The sequence below is a fragment of the Rana temporaria genome, chromosome 6 (assembly GCF_905171775.1).
Source record: "Rana temporaria chromosome 6, aRanTem1.1, whole genome shotgun sequence".
Classification (NCBI taxonomy): Eukaryota; Metazoa; Chordata; class Amphibia; order Anura; family Ranidae; genus Rana; species Rana temporaria.
The window spans coordinates 11,399,439-11,418,728 of record NC_053494.1 but is presented as its reverse complement, the minus strand read 5'-3'; the positions used below and the strand labels follow the sequence as shown (position 1 = coordinate 11,418,728).

At 48.7% G+C, this 19,290-nt stretch overlaps 2 protein-coding genes across 6 annotated transcripts; one reads left to right on the top strand and one right to left on the bottom strand.

The window, feature by feature from the left end:
- Window positions 1–13,092, bottom strand: LOC120943078 (structure-specific endonuclease subunit slx1-like). Of its 5 annotated transcripts, none has more exons than XM_040356171.1 (7): window positions 13,004–13,092; window positions 10,932–11,163; window positions 9,378–9,429; window positions 7,072–7,413; window positions 4,652–4,779; window positions 2,252–2,336; window positions 1–291 (listed from the first exon to the last, which is right to left on the bottom strand). In XM_040356171.1, exons 2-7 carry the CDS (start codon window positions 11,102–11,104, stop codon window positions 262–264), a joined length of 810 nt encoding a protein of 269 aa, XP_040212105.1. In that variant the 5' UTR covers window positions 11,105–11,163; window positions 13,004–13,092; the 3' UTR covers window positions 1–261. The 5 variants fall into 5 exon arrangements, with proteins under 5 accessions (XP_040212105.1, XP_040212104.1, XP_040212103.1 ...); XM_040356170.1 differs by lacking the exon at window positions 13,004–13,092 and adding an exon at window positions 12,800–12,891 and having other exon boundaries at window positions 10,932–11,156; XM_040356169.1 differs by lacking the exon at window positions 13,004–13,092 and adding an exon at window positions 12,800–12,889.
- Window positions 13,093–13,173: 81 nt separating this feature from the next.
- On the top strand, window positions 13,174–16,747 carry LOC120943079 (bolA-like protein 2). The gene is made up of 2 exons (XM_040356176.1): window positions 13,174–13,295; window positions 16,624–16,747. Exons 1-2 carry the CDS (start codon window positions 13,221–13,223, stop codon window positions 16,723–16,725), a joined length of 177 nt encoding a protein of 58 aa, XP_040212110.1. The 5' UTR covers window positions 13,174–13,220; the 3' UTR covers window positions 16,726–16,747.
- The last annotated feature ends 2,543 nt before the right edge of the window (window positions 16,748–19,290 follow it).

Genomic DNA, 19,290 nt, shown 5'->3' with positions numbered 1-19,290 from the left:
TAAAATACAAAACAATATTTATTTTCTAAGCACACATGATTAATAAATACAATGGTACACCAACCAATCACATTAACATTATTTTGTTAACTAAATTCCATATTTTTTTTCCCATAGATAATAGTTCATCACACATTTACTAAAATGTATTTATCCAAGATAAAAGAACCAAAAAAAAAAGGTAAAACTGTTACAAAGTGTCTTATGCCCTGTAAACACACGTGGAAGCCACTCTCTGGTCACGGATTGCATAGTCAGGGGTCAGCTGTGTAATTCATCCACCCAATGTGCCTGCAAAGAGGTGAAATGATACAAATTACCCCATAGAATGCATTAGGGCCGGATTCACACCTATGGCATTTTCAGTGCTTTTTGCAGATTTTCACTACAGATTGTGTTCCATAGGAAACCATGGTAAATGGATTGTAGTGCAAATCTGCAAAATACAAAAAGCACTAAAACTGCAAAGGTGTGACTCCCGCCCAAGATAAAAAAAAAAAACCTTCTCAGGGTTAGGAACGTTTGTACCTGGGGCTAATGATCCAGAACCTTTCTCAGGGTTAGGAATGTTTGTACCCAGGGCTAGTGATCCAGAACCCTTCTCAGGGTTAGGAACGTTTGTACCTGGGGCTTATGATCCAGAACCCTTCTCAGGGTTAGGAACGTTTGTGTACCTGGGGCTAATGATCCAGAACCCTTCTTATGGTTAGGAACGTTTGTACCTGGGGCTTATGATCCAGAACCCTTCTCAGGATTAGGAATGTTTGTACCTGGGGCCAATGATCCAGAACCCTTCTTATGGTTAGGAAAGTTTGTACCTGGGGCTAATGATCCAGAACCTTTCTCAGGGTTAGGAATGTTTGTACCCAGGGCTAATGATCCAGAACCCTTCTCAGGGTTAGGAATGTTTGTGTACCTGGGGCTAGTGATCCAGAACCCTTCTCAGGGTTAGGAATGTTTGTACCTGGGGCTAATGATCCAGAACCCTTCTCAGGGTTAGGAATGTTTGTACCTGGGGCTAATGATCCAGAACCCATCTCAGGGTTAGGAATGTGTACCTGGGGCTAATGATCCAGAACCCTTCTCAGGGTTAGGAATGTTTGTGTACCTGGGGCTAATGATCCAGAACCCTTCTCAGGGTTAGGAATGTGTACCTGGGGCTAATGATCTAAAACCTTTCTCAGGGTTAGGAATGTTTGTGTACCTGGGGCTAGTGATCCAGAACCCTTCTCAGGGTTAGGAATGTTTGTACCTGGGGCTAATGATCCAGAACCCTTCTCAGGGTTAGGAATGTTTGTACCTGGGGCTAATGATCCAGAACCCATCTCAGGGTTAGGAATGTTTGTGTACCTGGGGCTAATGATCCAGAACCCTTCTCAGGGTTAGGAATGTGTACCTGGGGCTAATGATCTAAAACCTTTCTCAGGGTTAGGAATGTTTGTGTACCTGGGGCTAGTGATCCAGAACCCTTCTCAGGGTTAGGAATGTTTGTGTACCTGGGGCTAGTGATCCAGAACCCTTCTCAGGGTTAGGAATGTTTGTACCTGGGGCTAATGATCCAGAACCCTTCTCAGGATTAGGAATGTTTGTGTACCTGGGGCTAATGATCCAGAACCCATCTCAGGGTTAGGAATGTTTGTGTACCTGGGGCTAGTGATCCAGAACCCTTCTCAGGGTTAGGAATGTTTGTACCTGGGGCTAATGATCCAGAACCCTTCTCAGGGTTAGGAATGTTTGTGTACCTGGGGCTAATGATCCAGAACCCCTCAGGGTTAGGAATGTTTGTGTACCTGGGGCCAATGATCCAGAACCCTTCTCAGGGTTAGGAATGTTTGTGTACCTGGGGCTAATGATCCAGAACCCATCTCAGGGTTAGGAATGTTTGTACCTGGGGCTAATGATCTAAAACCTTTCTCAGGGTTAGGAATGTGTACCTGGGGCGAATGATCCAGAACCCTTCTCAGGGTTAGGAATGTTTGTGTACCTGGGGCTAATGATCCAGAACCCTTCTCAGGGTTAGGAATGTTTGTACCTGGGGCTAATGATCCAGAACCCTTCTCAGGTTTAGGAACATTTGTGTACCTGGGCCTAATGATCCAGAACCCTTCTCAGGTTAGGAACGTTTGTACCCGGGGCTAATGATCCAGAACCCCTCAGGGTTAGGAATGTTTGTACCTGAGGCTGATGTAGAACATGGATCTGAGGCGCAGAGGACAATTTGTACCTTTGGCTGATCAAACAGAATGTGTACCTGAGAATGTGAGACTTCCTCCAGATCTCCATAGCAGCCTTTCTTGTGTCGGATCAGATCTCCCCACAGCACAGAATTTCCACAACTGGAAGACGACAAACACAAAGCAGAAATGACACTTAGAAAGAGATGACACTTGCCCAGTGTCCCCAGCCTGAGAACATGGGAGATGTATTGGTAGATAATGACACTCCTCTGAAAAGCAATCCATGGTGGATCACTTTTCAGAGGGCAGCAGCTGTTAGGCATTCAGGAAGCAATAGTTCCACCTCTTGATTCCCTTTTTTTGACAGGCGAATAGGAATTTTGTATGCAAATACCACGCCACAACTGGTCCGGCCCCATTCCCTAAACTGGGACCCTTATCCGAGCATGCGTGTGCCGTCTCCTTCACAATTGGCTGAAATAAAATACGTTCTTTAACTGTCGCATTGCCAGACCACTACTTATTTAACGCATGATTTTACTTAATTTCATTAAGGCTCCGTTTCCAATACTGCAAGGAGTTGTGCGACTTGACATGTGTGACGTCGCATGACAAGTCACAATCCATGTATTTCAATGGTCCCCGTACTAATTGGTGCGACAAGTTGCAGGGAGTACTTGCACTACTTTGTTCCGACTTCCGTGGGACTCGTTCTCACCAGTCGCATGACATTGCATCAAAAAATAGCACGACTTTGGGGCCGCAATAGTGGAAACAGAGCGTTAGTGAATTGACTTTAATGCCATTTTATGCCGTATTTCCTGTGCGTTTTTGCTTTTTTGGAGGCAAATACCACATAAAGGATAGTGAATTGACATTTTCCACAGTGGTGGCTGCTGCTCATATTTTTTGTGGTCAGAGCAAACAAAAAAAAAAACACCCCATCAAAGGCCCATCAACTGCCGACACCACTGTGCCCATCAATTGCCGACATCACTGTGCCCATCAATTGCCGACATCACTGTGCCCATCAAACGCAGCCACTGTGCCCATCAAACGCAGCCACTGTGCCCATCAAACGCAGCCACTGTGCCCATCAAACGCTGACACTGTGCCCATCAAACGCTGACACTGTGCCCATCAAACGCTGACACTGTGCCCATCAAACGTTGACACTGTGCCCATCAAACGCAGCCACTGTGCCCATCAAATGCTGACACTGTGCCCATCAAACGCTGACACTGTGCCCATCAAACGCTGACACTGTGCCCATCAAACGTTGACACTGTGCCCATCAAACGCAGCCACTGTGCCCATCAAACGCAGACACTGTGCCCATCAAACGCAGACACTGCCCATCTACCAGCGTGAATCCCCCCTAGCCCGGCACTTACCTTGTCTCGTGGGGCATCGGGTCACGTGGCAATGTCTTCCACGCTCCTCGATCTCTTCTCCCGCCCCCTCTTCTGGGCCTCTGCTATGATTGGAAGCCTGATAGGCGGCGTCCAATCGCAGCACCTGTCGTTTCAGCCAATCAGGTGACAGGTAACAGACCCGATTGGCTGAGAGACGGTTCAGTGTTATGAAAGCGATTCATTCACTTTCTTAACACAATGCTGAGTGAACAGCGAACGCCCAGCATGGCGCCCGCTGTTCACTGTTTTGGACGCCTTATTGCTTTTTTCTGCATGCATGTTTTTTGATGTAGTCCAGTGCATTTTTTTCCTCCTCTTTTTCTTAACCTTACATAAGGACATGTGCGTTTTTGATGCATTTTACTACGTTCTAGTACAGTCCAAGAAAAATGCAGCATGTTCTACTTTTTTTTTTCTGGAGCTTTAAAGCGGTTCTCCACCCTAAAGTGGAGTCCCGCTGATCGGAACCCTCCCCCCTCCGGTGTCACATTTGACACCTTTCAGGGGGAGGGGGGTGCAGATACCTGTCTAAAGACAGGTATTTGCACCCACTTCCGGCCCGGCATTCACGGGCAAAAGACGGGCATTCCGTCACATCCTGTAACCCCCCCCCCCTTTGTGTGCTGGGAACACTCGGCTCCCAGCACACAGCGGGAGCCAATCGGCGGGTGCGGCGCGACTCGCGCATGCGCCGTAGGGAACCGGGCAGTGAAGCCGCAGCGCTTCACTTCCTGGTTCCCTCAGCGTGGATGGAGGGGGGAGCAGCAGAGAGACGAGCGATCACTCGTGCTCTGCTGCGATCAGCGCTGGACTCCAGGACAGGTAAGTGTCCTAATATTAAAAGTCAGCATCTGCAGTATTTGTAGCTGCTGGCTTTTAATATTTTTTCCCCGTGGCACATCCGCTTTAAGCACTGGTGTGAACTATGTCATTGAAAATCATATAACCTACTTTCCATGCATTTTTGATGCAGAAAAAAAAAACGCACTGGACTGCATGCGGTGGGAACTGGTCCTGAGAGCTGAAGTGAATAAAAGGGGTTAGAGAAGTGTTGTGTACCTCGGACACGGACCCTCCACGGGGATAAGCTGCTGGGGATGCTTCAGGAGGAAGAGTTTAGCCAGACAAATGATATGTGAAGTCAGAGAACAGCCGGGGTGGATGCAGTGAAGAGCGTCATCTTCACTCTGTACAGGAGAGAAGGGTCAATGGTCAATTACAATGACTTCCAGCTACAGTAAGGCAGGCCAGACATTTCATATTTTACAATTTCCTTTCCTTCAGCCCACTCAGCCTGGAGAAGGAAAGAAATATCGATCGATTCCCGTGTTGATGGTGGAATCCCTCCTGCTGCGCTATTGTATTCTGACAGCAGTTTCAGTTTCACCACCATCACAATACAGCGATCATTTGTACAACCAGCCTGCCCATACATGGATCGAAATTCGTCCGGTTCCGGCTGAACCGGACGAATTTCGATCTGTCTATGGTCAGCTTTAAAGGGGTTGTAAAGGTTTATTTTTAATTTTCTAAATAGGTTCCTTTAAGCTTGTGCATTGTTGGTTCACTTACCTTTTGCCTTCTAAACGTTTTTTTCTTTGAATTTCTCACTTCCCGTTTCTCCTCAGTAAGCTTGCCCCCATCATCCGAGCCGTTCTGGCTGGGGGTTAGTCAGCGTGCTCGCCCCCCTCCCTTGTTACTACATCCCTGCCTCTGTGCCTGTGAACGTTCACAGCATCTCCAGGGATGTAGTCCCAAGGGAGGGGGGCGAGCACGCTGACTAACCCCCAGCCAGAACGGCTCGGATGATGGGGGCCAAGCTTACTGAGGAGAAACGGGAAGTGAGAAATTCAAAAGAAAAAAAAAACGTTTAGAAGGGAAATGGAAGGAAAAGGTAAGTGCACTAGCTTAAAGGAACCTATTTAGAAAATAAAAAATAAACCTTTAATACTGATCTGGGATTGAAGAGCCAATCAGAAGAGAATCCTCTGGGATGGATTTGTTGACTAGCCCAGTGGTTCTCCACCTCCAGTCCTCAAGTACCCCCAACAGGCCATGTTTTGGGAATTTCTCTTAGATAAAATACCAAACCATTCACTCTGATTTACCCAATTTAACACTGGGCACTTTGACCCTCTTCCTGCCCAGGCCAATTTTCAGCTTTCAGCACTGTCGCACTTTGAATGACAATTGCGCAGTCATGCTACACTGTACCCAAACTACATTTTTATCATTATGTTCCCACAAATGGAGCTTTCTTTTGTTGGTATTTGATCACCTCTGCGGTTTTTATTTTTTTTAAACAAATAAAAAAAGGACCGAAATTTAAAGGGGTTTTCCACCCATTTTTTAAGTTTATTAAAAGTCAGCAGCTACAAAAAGTGTAGCTGCTGGCTTTTAATAAACAGACACTTACCTGCTCCACGTCTCCAGCGACGCGCCGGCCGGGGCTCCGCTCCTCTCCTCTCCCCCCCTCCCCGGCTGGCGTCTTCATTTCAACTGTGGGCACCCGGCCGTGACAGCTTTCGGCTTCACGGCCAGGCACCCACTGCGCATGCGCGAAAGGCACTGCGCATGCGCGCGCGGCTCGGCGCTGCTCTGTTTGATTGGACAGGCGATCCTAGGCGATCGCCTACAGGGAGGGGCTGCCAAAAGGCGATTAAGCTTAATCGCCTTTTCAGCCCCTCGGCGGAAGGAGGAAGTGGGACAGGAAGTGGGACAGGAAGTCCCACTCGTGCTGAAGCCCCCACTCCCCCCTCAAAAAATTACATGCCAAATGTGGCATGTAAGGGGGAGAGGAGTGGGTTAAGAGGAAGTTCCATTTTTGGGTGGAACTCCTCTTTAAAAACAAGTTTTTCTTTGTTTCTGTTATAAAATTTAGTAAATAAGTAAGTTTTCTTCTTCACTGATGAGGTGGCGGCACTAATAGGCAACAATAATGGGCACTAATAGGTGACAATAATGGGTACTCATGGATGGCACTAATGGGCACTGAGGTGGCACCAATGAGTTGGCACTGATAGGCGACAATAATGGGCACTGATGGGTGGCACCGATAGATGCATCGATGGTCATCACTGATAAGCAGGCACTGGCAGGCATTACTGATGGGCACTGATTGACATCATCTACAGGCGCCGATTGGCATCTCTGGTGGTGATGGGTGGAATACCTGGTGGTCATCCTGGGGGGCTGTGCTGATAATCAATCCACACAGACTCCACCTGTTATCCTGAAAGACATAATATAGGATAACGGAACCGTTATTTTGCTATAGGCTGGGCGGGAAGTGGTTTAAGCACCTGTACAAGATAAAGGAAAACCTGCAAAGATGGCCTGTTGGGGGTACTTGAGGACCGAGGTTGAGAACCACTGGACTAGGACACGGCTCTGTGCTTCCCTTGCTCCTAGTGTTGCTTTTCTGAATGATAAGAATAAGACACACAACTATTACAAGCTCCCGGTTTACAGAGACGTACCTGCACTTTATCATAGCAGACCCGACATCGCTGTGGGGAGGGTCGCTGGCTGGTCCCTTCCTCCCCCGGGCCCTTTTCTCCTTGTGTTTTAGAGATCGGACGTGCCCTCACCTGACCGAAAGCCAAGGGCATGTGAAGAGGCGGCTGGAGCAGGGGGGGCAGCTCCTTATGGTACTCCTGTCGCAGCCAGCGCAGGGTGAGGGGTAGGCGGTTCCACGGGGCAACCCGCAGCATGTGATAGAGGACCATCAGGTGGAAGTCGAAACTGGACTGCTTCTTTGTCTTACGTGGCACGTGGGTGAGCCTGCGGGACACGTGGGGGTGCTGCCATGCCCACTCAAACTGGGAAGAGAAAGACAAAGTAAGCAGATTTCAGACTGCAGCATGTGCTTAATTCCAATGTATTAATGTTCTGTTGTACTGACGGATAAAGGACTAGAATACTACTAAGAATGACCTCTTTAACCACTTGGCAGCTAAATGACAGGGCTCCTTTTTGCGATTCGGCACTGCGTCGCTTTAACTGACAATTGCGCGGTCGTGCGACGTGGCACCCAAACAAAATTGACGTCCTTTTTTTCCCCACAAATAGAGCTTTCTTTTGGTGGTATTTGATCACCTCTGCGGTTTTTATTTTTTGCGCTATAAACAAAAATAGAGCGTCAATTTTGAAAATTATATATATATATATATATATATATATATATATATATATATATTTTTTTTTTTTACTTTTTGCTATAATAAATATCCCAGTTTTTCTTTTTAAAGCAAATTTTTTCCTCAGTGTAGGTCGATACGTATTCTTCTACGTATTTTTGGTAAAAAAAAAAAAAAAAAGGAAAATCACAATAAGCGTATATTTATTGGTTTGTGCAAAAGTGGGGGATAGTTTTATGGCACTTTTATTATTATTTTTTTTACTTGTTATGGGGCGATCTGCGATTTATATTGTGACTGCGATATTATGGCGGACACATCGGACACTTTTAGGACCATTCACATTTATAGAGCGATCAGTGCTATAAAAATGCACCGATTACTGTATAAATGTGACTGGCAGGGAAGGGGTTATGTGTGTCCTAGGGAGTGATTCTAACTGTTAGGGGACGTGGCTTACTGTGACATGACACTGATCACCGCTCTCAATGACAGGGAGCAGACGATCAGTGTTGTCACTAGGCAGGACAGGGAAATGTCTTGTTTACAAAGGCATCCCCCCGTTCTGCCATTCTGTGACCCGATCACGACAGAGTTAACGGGCACGGTCACAGAGACCACGCCGGGTGCACGCACGCCCACTAGGGGGCATATTTCAAAGCAACGTATATATACACGTTGCTTTGCCTGCCCGTGCCATTCTGCCGACGTAAATGTGTGTGAGGCAGTCGGCAAGTGGTTAATTGACCACAGCGTGATACTGTATTATTTCGTTTTTTAGCTTACTTCATTGGATATTTCTGTTTTGGGCTTCAGCAGGGTGAACAGCAAGCTATGACAAAGCATTTGCAGAACTTTCAGCAATCATACAGCGCTCCCAAGCCGCACCAAAGATTGCAAGACTTTTTCTAACTTCCCGCAAGCACACTGCCCCAGTGTGAAAGCCCTCATTGCAATGAATGGGGGGCAGTTTTCAGGCGCTTTTTTAGAGGCCGTTTCTAGCGCTAAAACACCTGAAAACTGCCTCAGTGTGAAAGGGGTCTAACACTTGGACAAAATCTCCCCAAAATGGACACAGAAGTCTTAGACACAGTATATCATTTCAAAGTCTCATCAGTTAATTCTGTTACCATCATTTTTAAACACAGTGAAACCACGGATTATGAGTAACATGGTTAACGAGCGTTTTGCAATATGAGAACGTTTTTTAAAAAAAAATCCTGACTCGGTGAGTGTTGTCTCGCAAAACGAGCAGGAATCAAGCCACAGCGGTGTGCACTACCGCGTTTGACCTTAGGTGGGGGGCACCAGAGCCAAGCTGTTCCGAAATGCTTGAAAAAATAAATAAATAAATAAATCGAAAATACTTCATTCCCGAGTTCAGCCGAGCTGTCCCCGAGCCTTTCCGAGGCTCTCCAGCACCCCCCACCTCTGGCCACATGCGGTATTGCATGCCATTGACATCAATGCGGAACAAATTATTTTAATTTCCATTGACTCCTTTGGGGAAACTCGCTTTGATATGTGAGTACTTTGGATTAAGAGCATTCTCATGGAACGGATTATCCTCGTAATCCAAGGTTCCACTGTATTCAGAGAAACTAGAAATGTAATACAAGTAGGCAGAATAATACAATTTATCTTACCCTCAGCGCTGCAATATCATTGGGGAACCCATGAACAATCAGTACCATGTCCCTGTATGGGGGGGGAATAAAAGATTAGTATATGTTTTTCAATCAATAAAATACAATGAAAATCGCTGTGGGCTGTGAGGCCTTAACAGAAATGTCTTGGTGAGTTCAATGTCTCATCTAGCTGGATCCCCCGTCGCACTCTACACTAGACATGTGCACGGCCGGAAAATTTGTTTAAGTTTCATTCTTCTTTTTTTTGGGGTCATTCGTTATGATCGAATTTCGTAAAATTCATATATTCGAAAATTCAGAAATTCTAAATTCTTAGATTTGTAAATTCGAAAATCTGAAATTCTAAATAATACCGAACTGATAATAACTATTAAAATATTATAGGTATTGGAATTTCCTTTAAATTTGCCTGATAGTGAATGTCACGAATACGAATTTATCAGAATTTACGAATTTTCCGAAATAACGAATGTCGCATCTAAACGAATAGAATGTAACGAATTAATAATAATAACTTTTTATTATTATTCTTCATTTGTTCCGTTCCATTTGTTTAGATGCGAAATGCGTTATTTCGGATAATTCTTAACTTCTGATGGTGAACGTAACGAATACGAATTTATCAGAAGTTAAGAATTATCCGAAATAACGCATTTCGCATCTAAACAAATGGAACGGAACAAATGAAGAATAATAATAATAATAATAATAATAATAATACGTTATTATTATTAATTTGTTACATTCTATTCATTTAGATGCGACATTCGTTATTTCGGATAATTAGTAAATTCTGATAAATTTGTATTCGTGACATTCACTATCAGGCAAATTTAAAGGAAATTCCAATACCTATAATTTAATAGTTAGTTATTATTAATTAGGTATTATTTTGAATTTCCGAACTATTAAATTATAGGTATTGGAATTCCCTTTCAAATTTGGCTGTTAGTGAATGTAACAAATACGAATTTATCAGAAGTTACGAATTATCCGAAATAACGAATGTCGCATCTAAACAAATGGAACGGAATTAATTAATAATATAAAGTTATTATTATTATTATTTTGTTACGTTCTATTAGTTTAGATGCGACATTCGTTATTTTGGAAAATTCATAACTTCAGATAAATTTGTTTTCGTGACTTTCACCAACAGCCAATTTTTTTTTCCTAAATAGCTTCCTTTACCTTTAGTGCCGTCCTCCTTCACTTACCTCATCCTTCCATTTTGCTTTTGAATGTCCTTATTTCTTCTGAGAAATCCTCACTTCCTGTTCTTCTGTCTAACTCCACACAGTAATGCGAGGCTTTCTCCTTGGTGTGGAGTGTCGTGCTCGCCCCCTCCCTTGGACTACAGGAGAGTCAGGACGCCCACTAACACACAGCTCCTTTCTCTATCTGCAACATAGAGAGCATCCTGACTCTCATTTCATTTCCACTTTAAGAGAGTTTTTTTAACACCCAATACCCCCCCCCCCCTCCCATTCTAAATCCTGAAGTCCTTGTGATCCATCACCCGGTGACATGCTGATGGTCTGTCCTCCTTACCAGGGCCCTCTCCCGCTCGTCTTCCAGGCTCCCCCTTTGTTCTTCCCCCCGTTGTGTTGCTGGATGCGCCTCTCGGGGTTCACCGTGAAGCCGATGTAGATGCGTCCTTTGTATTTTGGGTTGGTGCAAAATAAGAGATAGACGCCATAGAAGCTCTCCACCTCCACCACCATCCTCTCTGCTCGTCGGAAGATTCCTCAGACGGACCGGCAGCGCCAAGTGTTCCTGTACACTGACCAGACACAATACAGGGGGAAAGAGGAGTTAAAAAAAAAATGTCTGCCGCTCACAAGCCTGTGACTCCGGGTCACCCTTGTAGGTGCTCTCCCTATTCCCCCAACCACCAGCACATCCAAAGCAGACAAGGACAATCACACTGATACAATTCAATGCAGCTGTAACTTTATTGTTCTGTACAAGCGGACACAAAAGGGCCAGGGACATTCTCCACTGGAACTACAATTGGGCTGTTTTGTGTGAAATCTTATCAGAGAAGGAAGTCCCAGGTGGGACTGTGTGTCTGCTTGGCAAGAACAAATAAAGTTGTGACCTTTACACTCCTTGTAGCTGCTGACTTTTAATGGTCAGAGACTGTAGACATGATACAAGAGATGGTCAGAGACGGCAGACAGGATACAAGAGATGGTCAGAGACGGCAGACAGGATACAAGAGATGGTCAGACTGCAGACATAATACAGGAGATGGTCAGAGACTGTAGACAGGAGATGGTCAGAGACTGCAGACATGATACAGGAGATGACGAGAGACTGCAGACATGATACAGGAGATGACGAGAGATTGCAGACATAATACAGGAGATGGTCAGAGACTGCAGACATGATACAGGAGATGACGAGAGATTGCAGACATAATACAGGAGATGGCCAGAGACTGCAGACATGAGACAGGAGATGGTCAGAGACTGCAGACATGATACAGGAGATGGCCAGAGACTGCAGACATGATACAAGAGATGGTCAGAGACTGCAGACATGATACAAGAGATGGTCAGAGACTGCAGACATGATACAAGAGATGGTCAGAGACTGCAGACAGGATACAAGAGATGGTCAGAGACTGCAGACAGGATACAAGAGATGGTCAGAGACTGCAGACAGGATGCAAGAGATGGTCAGAGACTGCAGACAGGATGCAAGAGATGGTCAGAGACTGCAGACAGGATGCAGGAGATGGTCAGAGACTGCAGACATGATACAGGAGATGGTCAGAGACTGCAGACATGATACAAGAGATGGCCAGAGACTGCAGACATGATACAAGAGATGGCAGACATAATACAGGAGATGGCCAGAGACTGCAGACATGATACAAGAGATGGTCAGAGACTGCAGACAGGATACAAGAGATGGCCAGAGACTGCAGACAGGATACAAGAGATGGTCAGAGACTGCAGACATGATACAAGAGATGGTCAGAGACTGCAGACATGATACAGGAGATGGTCAGAGACTGCAGACATAATACAGGAGATGGTCAGAGACTGCAGACAGGATACAAGAGATGGTCAGAGACTGCAGACATGATACAAGAGATGGTCAGAGACTGCAGACATGATACAAGAGATGGTCAGAGACTGCAGACATGATACAAGAGATGGTCAGAGACTGCAGACATGATACAGGAGATGGCGAGAGATTGCAGACATGAGATGGCCAGAGACTGCAGACATGATACAAGAGATGGCCAGAGACTGCAGATGTCACACAATGTCCACCACAGTACTTGAAGGGGGACTTCTCTATTATTGTTATCTGCAGCCTTAGAATTCTACTCTCCCCCCCTGAGAACTTTCCTGTTGGAATATACAGCAAACCAGTAATATATAATAATCCTAAAGACCACTAACCAGCTGCCAGCTCTCCTTCTTCCGCCTCTTGTACGTCACTTCCTGTTTACATACATTTCACCGTTTCCCTAACAACTAGGCTGACTCCTATACGCCTGATACATTCATTCCAGTCACCGAGAGAGTCAATACAGAAACAGTCTTCGCTTTATCTGACTGAGTATATAAATGTTACGTATGCTGGTTTAAAGATTGGAATCTTACTTAACGGAACCTAGGGTAATAGATTATTGTCATCAGGCGGTCCATGGACACCTTCCGTCAGGGCCTGAAAGGGCTTCACCACCTTCCAACTTTGAATGGATAGATTCGTACTTGTCCCCGCCCTTACTTGGAACAGAGCTAGATTTCTATTGGTTCAAAACAAATGAGGTGTGGCCGGGGGCGCGCAGGCGCAATCATTTAGCAGGTTGCCGGTATCATGGCTGGGGACGGGGCGGTGAGCGTTGAGGCTCTGAAGGAGAAAATACAGCGGGAACTGAAAGCTGAACACGTGGTAAGGACACCTGACGTCATCTGTCTCTGGGGGAGCCTATTATATTTGTAGCACGTCACACCCTGAATATGAGTGTATCCCGTCATCAAAGGCGAACTTCTCGAACCTGTCATTGGTAACATATCCATGATGTCATAGTCCCTCATCCTCCCCCTCCCCCATTTTCTTCTCCCCCCCCCCCATTTCCTTCTCTCTATCTCCCCCTCCCATTTCCTTCTCTCTATCTCCCCCCCCCCATTTCCTTCTCCCCCCCCCCCATTTCCTTCCCCCCCCCATTTCCTTCTCTCTCTCTCTCCCCCCCATTTCCTTCCCCCCCCCATTTCCTTCTCCCCCCCCCATTTCCTTCTCTCTCTCTCTCTCCCCCCCATTTCCTTCTCCTCCCCCATTTCCTTCTCTCCCCCCCCCCATTTCCTTCTCTCTCTCTCTCTTTCCCCCCCCCCATTTCATTCTCTCTCTCCCCCCCCCCATTTCCCTCTCCCCCCCCCCCCATTTCCCTCTCTCCCCCCATTTCCCTCTCCCCCCCCCCCATTTCCCTCTCTCCCCCCCCCATTTCCTTCTCTCCCCCCCCCCCCCATTTCCCTCTCCCCCCCCCATTTCCCTCTCTCCCCCCCCCCATTTCCCTCTCTCCCCCCCATTTCCCTCTCTCCCCCCCCCATTTCCCTCTTCTCCCCCCCTCCATTTCCCTCTTCTCCCCCCCCCCCATTTCCCTCTCCCCCCCCCCATTTCCCTCTATACCCCTGTCCCTTTCCCTCTCTCCCCCCCCCCCTCCATTTCCCTCTCTCCCCCCCCCCCTCTCTCTCTCTCCCCCCCCCCCCCTCTCTCTCCCCCCCCCCCTCTCTCTCTCTCCCCCCCCCCCCCTCTCTCCCCCCCCCCCCCCCTCTCTCCCCCCCCCCCCCCCTCCCTCTCTCCCCCCCCCCCCCATTTCCTTCTCTCTCTCCCCCCCCCCTCCCTCTCTCTCCCCCCCCCCCTCCGTTCTCTCTCTCCCCCCCCCCTCCGTTTCCCTCTCTCTCCCCCCCCCTTCTTTCCCTCTCTCCCCCCCCTCCATTTCCCTCTCTCCCCCCCCCCCTTCTTTCCCTCTCTCCCCCCCCCCTTCTTTCCCTCTCTCCCCCCCCCCCTCCATTTCACTCTCTCCCCCCCCCCCCCTCCCTTTCCCTCTCTCCCCCCCCCCTCCATTTCCCTCTCTCCCCCCCCCCCTCCATTTCCCTCTCTTCCCCCCCCTCCATTTCCCTCTCTCCCCCCCCCCTCCATTTCCCTCTCTCCCCCCCCCTCCATTTCCCTCTCTCTCTTTATACAGCGTCTCCTCCCCGCTTCCTCCCTTCTCCCAGCGGCCATTGTACACAGAATTCGCTTTATTGGATCTTCCAGTGGGAAAGGGATGATGGTAATTTAAAAGTCGGCTCCGCCCAGTGCTGACATTGGAGAATAAATGATAGCTCTGCCCGGTGCTGACATTGGAGAATAAATGATAGCTCTGCCCGGTGCTGACGTTGGAGAATAAAGGACGCCTCTGCCCGGTGCTGACGTTGGAGAATAAAGGACGCCTCTGCCCGGTGCTGACATTGGAGAATAAAGGACGCCTCCGCCCGGTGCCGACGTTGGAGGATAAAGGACGCCTCCGCCCGGTGCTGACATTGGAGAATAAAGGACGCCTCTGCCCAGTGCTGACGTTGGAGGATAGAGGGCTCTGCCCGGTGCTGACGTTGGAGGATAAAGGACGCCTCTGCCCAGTGCTGACGTTGGAGGATAGAGGGCTCTGCCCGGTGCTGACGTTGGAGGATAAAGGACGCCTCTGCCCAGTGCTGACGTTGGAGGATAGAGGGCTCTGCCCGGTGCTGACGTTGGAGGATAAAGGACGCCTCTGCCCAGTGCTGACGTTGGAGGATAGAGGGCTCTGCCCGGTGCTGACGTTGGAGGATAAAGGACGCCTCTGCCCGGTGCTGACATTGGAGAATAAAGAACGGCTCCGCCCGGTGCTGACGTTGGAGGATAAAGGACGCCTCTGCCCAGTGCTGACGTTGGAGGATAGAGGGCTCTGCCCGGTGCTGACGTTGCAGGATAAAGGACGCCTCCACCCGGTGCAGACATTTGAGGATAAAGGACGCCTCCGCCCGGTGCTGACATTGGAGAATAAAGAACGGCTCTGCCCGGTGCTGACGTTGGAGAATAAAGAACGGCTCCGCCCGGTGCTGACATTGGAGAATAAAGAACGGCTCTGCCCGGTGCTGACGTTGGAGAATAAAGAACGGCTCTGCCCGGTGCTGACATTGGAGAATAAAGAACGGCTCCGCCCGGTGCTGACGTTGGAGGATAAAGGACGCCTCTGCCCGGTGCTGACATTGGAGAATAAAGAACGGCTCCGCCCGGTGCTGACGTTGGAGGATAAAGGACGCCTCTGCCCAGTGCTGACGTTGGAGGATAGAGGGCTCTGCCCGGTGCTGACGTTGCAGGATAAAGGACGCCTCCACCCGGTGCAGACATTTGAGGATAAAGGACGCCTCCGCCCGGTGCTGACATTGGAGAATAAAGAACGGCTCTGCCCGGTGCTGACGTTGGAGAATAAAGAACGGCTCTGCCCGGTGCTGACATTGGAGAATAAAGAACGGCTCCGCCCGGTGCTGACGTTGGAGGATAAAGGACGCCTCCGCCCGGTGCTGACATTGGAGAATAAAGAACGGCTCCGCCCGGTGCTGACGTTGGAGGATAAAGGACGCCTCTGCCCGGTGCTGACATTGGAGGATAAAGGCCGCCTCCGCCCGGTGCCGACGTTGGAGAATAAAGAACGGCTCCGCCCGATGCAAATGTTGGAGAATAAAGAACGGCTCCGAGCGCCCCCCGAGTGTCACAGGAGGGGAGCGTTGTCCTGTTCTATCAGGCCACACATGCGCAGTGTGCTCTCTCTCCTGTCGCAGCCCCCAAGCTCATCATAGACGAGGTGTAGATGGTCTCAGACTGATGTCATCAACTCACAAACCCAAAGCCCACCTACACCACCTGTACTGGAGCTTACCCAGAGCTCACAGCCCCGCCCCCAGGTGACTGCTGGGGGTCTGACAATTGGCTGATCAGGTGTTGAGTGCTGCATTGTGGGAGAACGGTGGGCGGGGCAATAAAGAGAACCGCCGTGAATGCACAAAGTGACACATACTTTACCTCACATTATCCATCCACTTAGGACCCTTTAATGCTGCTGGAGAAATACAAGCAACTCATAAGGCAGCTGTGGTGGCATGTAATCTGCCTGACTGTGGGGGGAGGGGGGGCATGTATCGAAGGACTACAAGTCTCATCGCCTCTTCTGCATGTTAATTGTGTTCTTTTATCCCCCCAGGAGGTGGAAGACACGTCCCCCAATCACTGCTCCACCAGCTTCAAGGTTGTGGTGGTGTCGCCTCTGTTTGAAGGGAAGCCTCTGCTGCAGAGACACAGGTGAGGAAGAGGAGCATTCTGGGTACTGGATGTATGGGGGAGGGGGGGTTGTAGTACCGAGTTTTCGGAAAGTATTCACAGCGCTTCACTTTTTCCACATTTTGTTATGTCACAGCCTCATTCCAAAATGGATTTGTGATACATTTGCCTATATGTCTCAGTTTACTGCTCCCTGCTAGCCAGGTTATTGATGTGCTAATGTCCCCTCACTATTTCTAAAGGTTAATTGATCTATTGTGTTGTGTGAAGGAGAGCTGGGTTTAAGTGGCTTGTGTTAATTATTCTGATTGCTTCATTGTGGTAATTATCTCTCTATATGCGGGGTCGAGCGGTCTGGTTGATGTATTCAGTACAGCTAGTGCTCAGCGTCATTGATGTCATTGTCTAAAGAAAATGTGTTTCAGCATCGGCCCCGTCGTGTCTACCTATAATCTGTATGGAAGCCCCAGTGTGAGGGGGGCGGAGATTTGTCATTGTAACAGTTTTGGAAATGACATATAAGCTGTGTGTGATAACATTAAAGTCTGTGTTGTTCAAGCAGTAAGCTGGTCTCATGTGTGGCTTTCTGGGCGATTCCAGGGATATCCCTCCTCGTGGAATATTGGGGTGATTTTCGTTATGGGAAGAAGGGAACGTTGACGGGGATATCATACCGATACCGTCACAATTGGTTGGTAGCAGTGGGATTTTTCCCTTCTATTCCCCTTCACACCCGGATTCCAAGCAGACACTGGAAGAACTACTGGAAGTTCGTGGAAGGATTGCTAGCAACAAAACCAAGCGGGTCATCATAGCAGAATCAATGGAGCTAGACCAGGAGGACGGGATTGCAGCAACGCCAGCAGTACAAGAGATGGAGACACCAGTGATTCAGGAGGAGGAATCGCCAGCCAACAAGCTAATGAGAGATAAGCTAGCGTGGTTCGGCCCAAACCCAACGCCGGATGTGGTACTGAAAGTGATGGACATGTTAGTAAACGCAGAGCTACAGAAGGATAAACAAATAAGAGACGCAGAGCTACAGGAGGCTAAAGAAATAAGGGACGCAGAACTACAGAAGGATAAACAAATAAGAGACGCAGAGCTACAGTTAAAACTGGCAGCAGTCCAACAAGCAGCCGCACCTTCTACGAACAGTGAGTACAGCACAGCAGACGCAAGGAAGATTCCATTTAGCGCTTTTAAAGCTTTTGATGAAAAGGACTGTGAGATTGATAACTTCCTGGCGGATTTTGAGCGACAATGTAACCTGCACCGAATAGCTAGAGGAGACTGGGTTTCAATATTGTCAGGCAAACTGTCAGGCAAAGCTTCTGATGCTTTCCGGACCGTGCCAGATCAGGATATCCATAGCTACGCCCGGGTTAAAGAAGTGCTCCTGGCTCGTTATGCAGTAACCCCAGAGTCCCACCGACAGAAGTTCAGGGACTCACGCAAAACCACGAAAGACTCTTATGCGGAATGGGCATGCCAATTGTCCCGGTCGGCCTCTAACTGGGCTAACAGCAGCCAGGCCACCACCGCAGAGGACATTTTGCAACTAATGCTCCTGGAGCAATTTTACAATCACATCCAGACGGACGTCAAGGATTGGGTGAGAGATCGCAGGCCCATGACTCTACCAGAGGCCGCGAAGTTGGCGGATGAATATGCAGATACTCGCAAGACGAACCAGGTCACACCACAGGAACAACCTCCACCACAAACGGTGCCCTCACACCCACCAACCGCTAGATACCAACCTCCTAACAGACCGGTGACATCTAGCCCTCGCTATCATCGCCAGGAGGGCAACGAACAACGCTGCTTCCGGTGCAAACAGCTGGGTCACTTCAAGCAGAATTGCCCCATGAATGACAACACCAGGTCAAATTGGTCTCAACCTGGGTACCGCCCACCAGCAGCAGCCCATTGTGTAGACTCGGCTTGGGATCCAAAGGAGCTGGGTCAGGAAGAACCATTGGGCACCCCTTACGAAGCCCTCATGGTACAATCTGTTATTACGGACAACAGGGAACACCATTGTCAGCTGGTCATGGGCGACAGCCCTGAGCCGGAGGGGCCCTGGAGGGAGCTGGGCAGAAAGAGGCACCGCCGGCCACCCTTCAAGAAGAAGAGGTCCTGGAAGCCGTATAACAAGCTGACCTGGGAGGAGAAGAAGCGACTGGAGGAGAGGGAGTCGCAGCGGGCGTCCCAGATGCGTGCCGAGATGTTCGCCAAGGGCCCACCGGTGGCCCCTTACACCACCACCCAGTTCCTGATGATGAAGGACCACGTGGAGAGCCTGCAGGACATGAGCAAGCAGGAGCTGATCCGTGAGTACATAGAGCTGGAGGAGTGCATAAGCCGCATGGAGGAGGAGAACAACCACCTGAGGTCACAGCAGGCTGACCCCCCCATGCTCCATGAACTGGAGATGGAGCTGGAGAAGCTCCAAGAGGAGAACCGGCGGCTGCGGAGGGAGCAGGGGGTGGCTGACCTTATGGGGCTCTGAGTCCCCTCTCTCCCCCCCCCCCCCGGACTCTGAGGACCAGTGCTACAACAAATATAACTTTTTATTTTTATGAAT

What these genes read in the sequence shown, in the direction of transcription:
- LOC120943078 (XM_040356171.1), bottom strand. Translation starts at nt 11,104, where the DNA reads ATGGTGGTGGAGGTGGAGAGCTTCTATGGCGTCTATCTCTTATTTTGC. An exon ending in ATGATATTGCAGCGCTGAGG is followed by an intron (nt 7,414 to 9,377) that starts GTAAGATAAATT and finishes TTCTCTTCCCAG; the next exon opens with TTTGAGTGGGCATGGCAGCA. An exon ending in GTGGAGGGTCCGTGTCCGAG is followed by an intron (nt 2,337 to 4,651) that starts GTACACAACACT and finishes GTCGTCTTCCAG; the next exon opens with TTGTGGAAATTCTGTGCTGT.
- LOC120943079 (XM_040356176.1), top strand. Translation starts at nt 13,221, where the DNA reads ATGGCTGGGGACGGGGCGGTGAGCGTTGAGGCTCTGAAGGAGAAAATA. An exon ending in AACTGAAAGCTGAACACGTG is followed by an intron (nt 13,296 to 16,623) that starts GTAAGGACACCT and finishes TTATCCCCCCAG; the next exon opens with GAGGTGGAAGACACGTCCCC.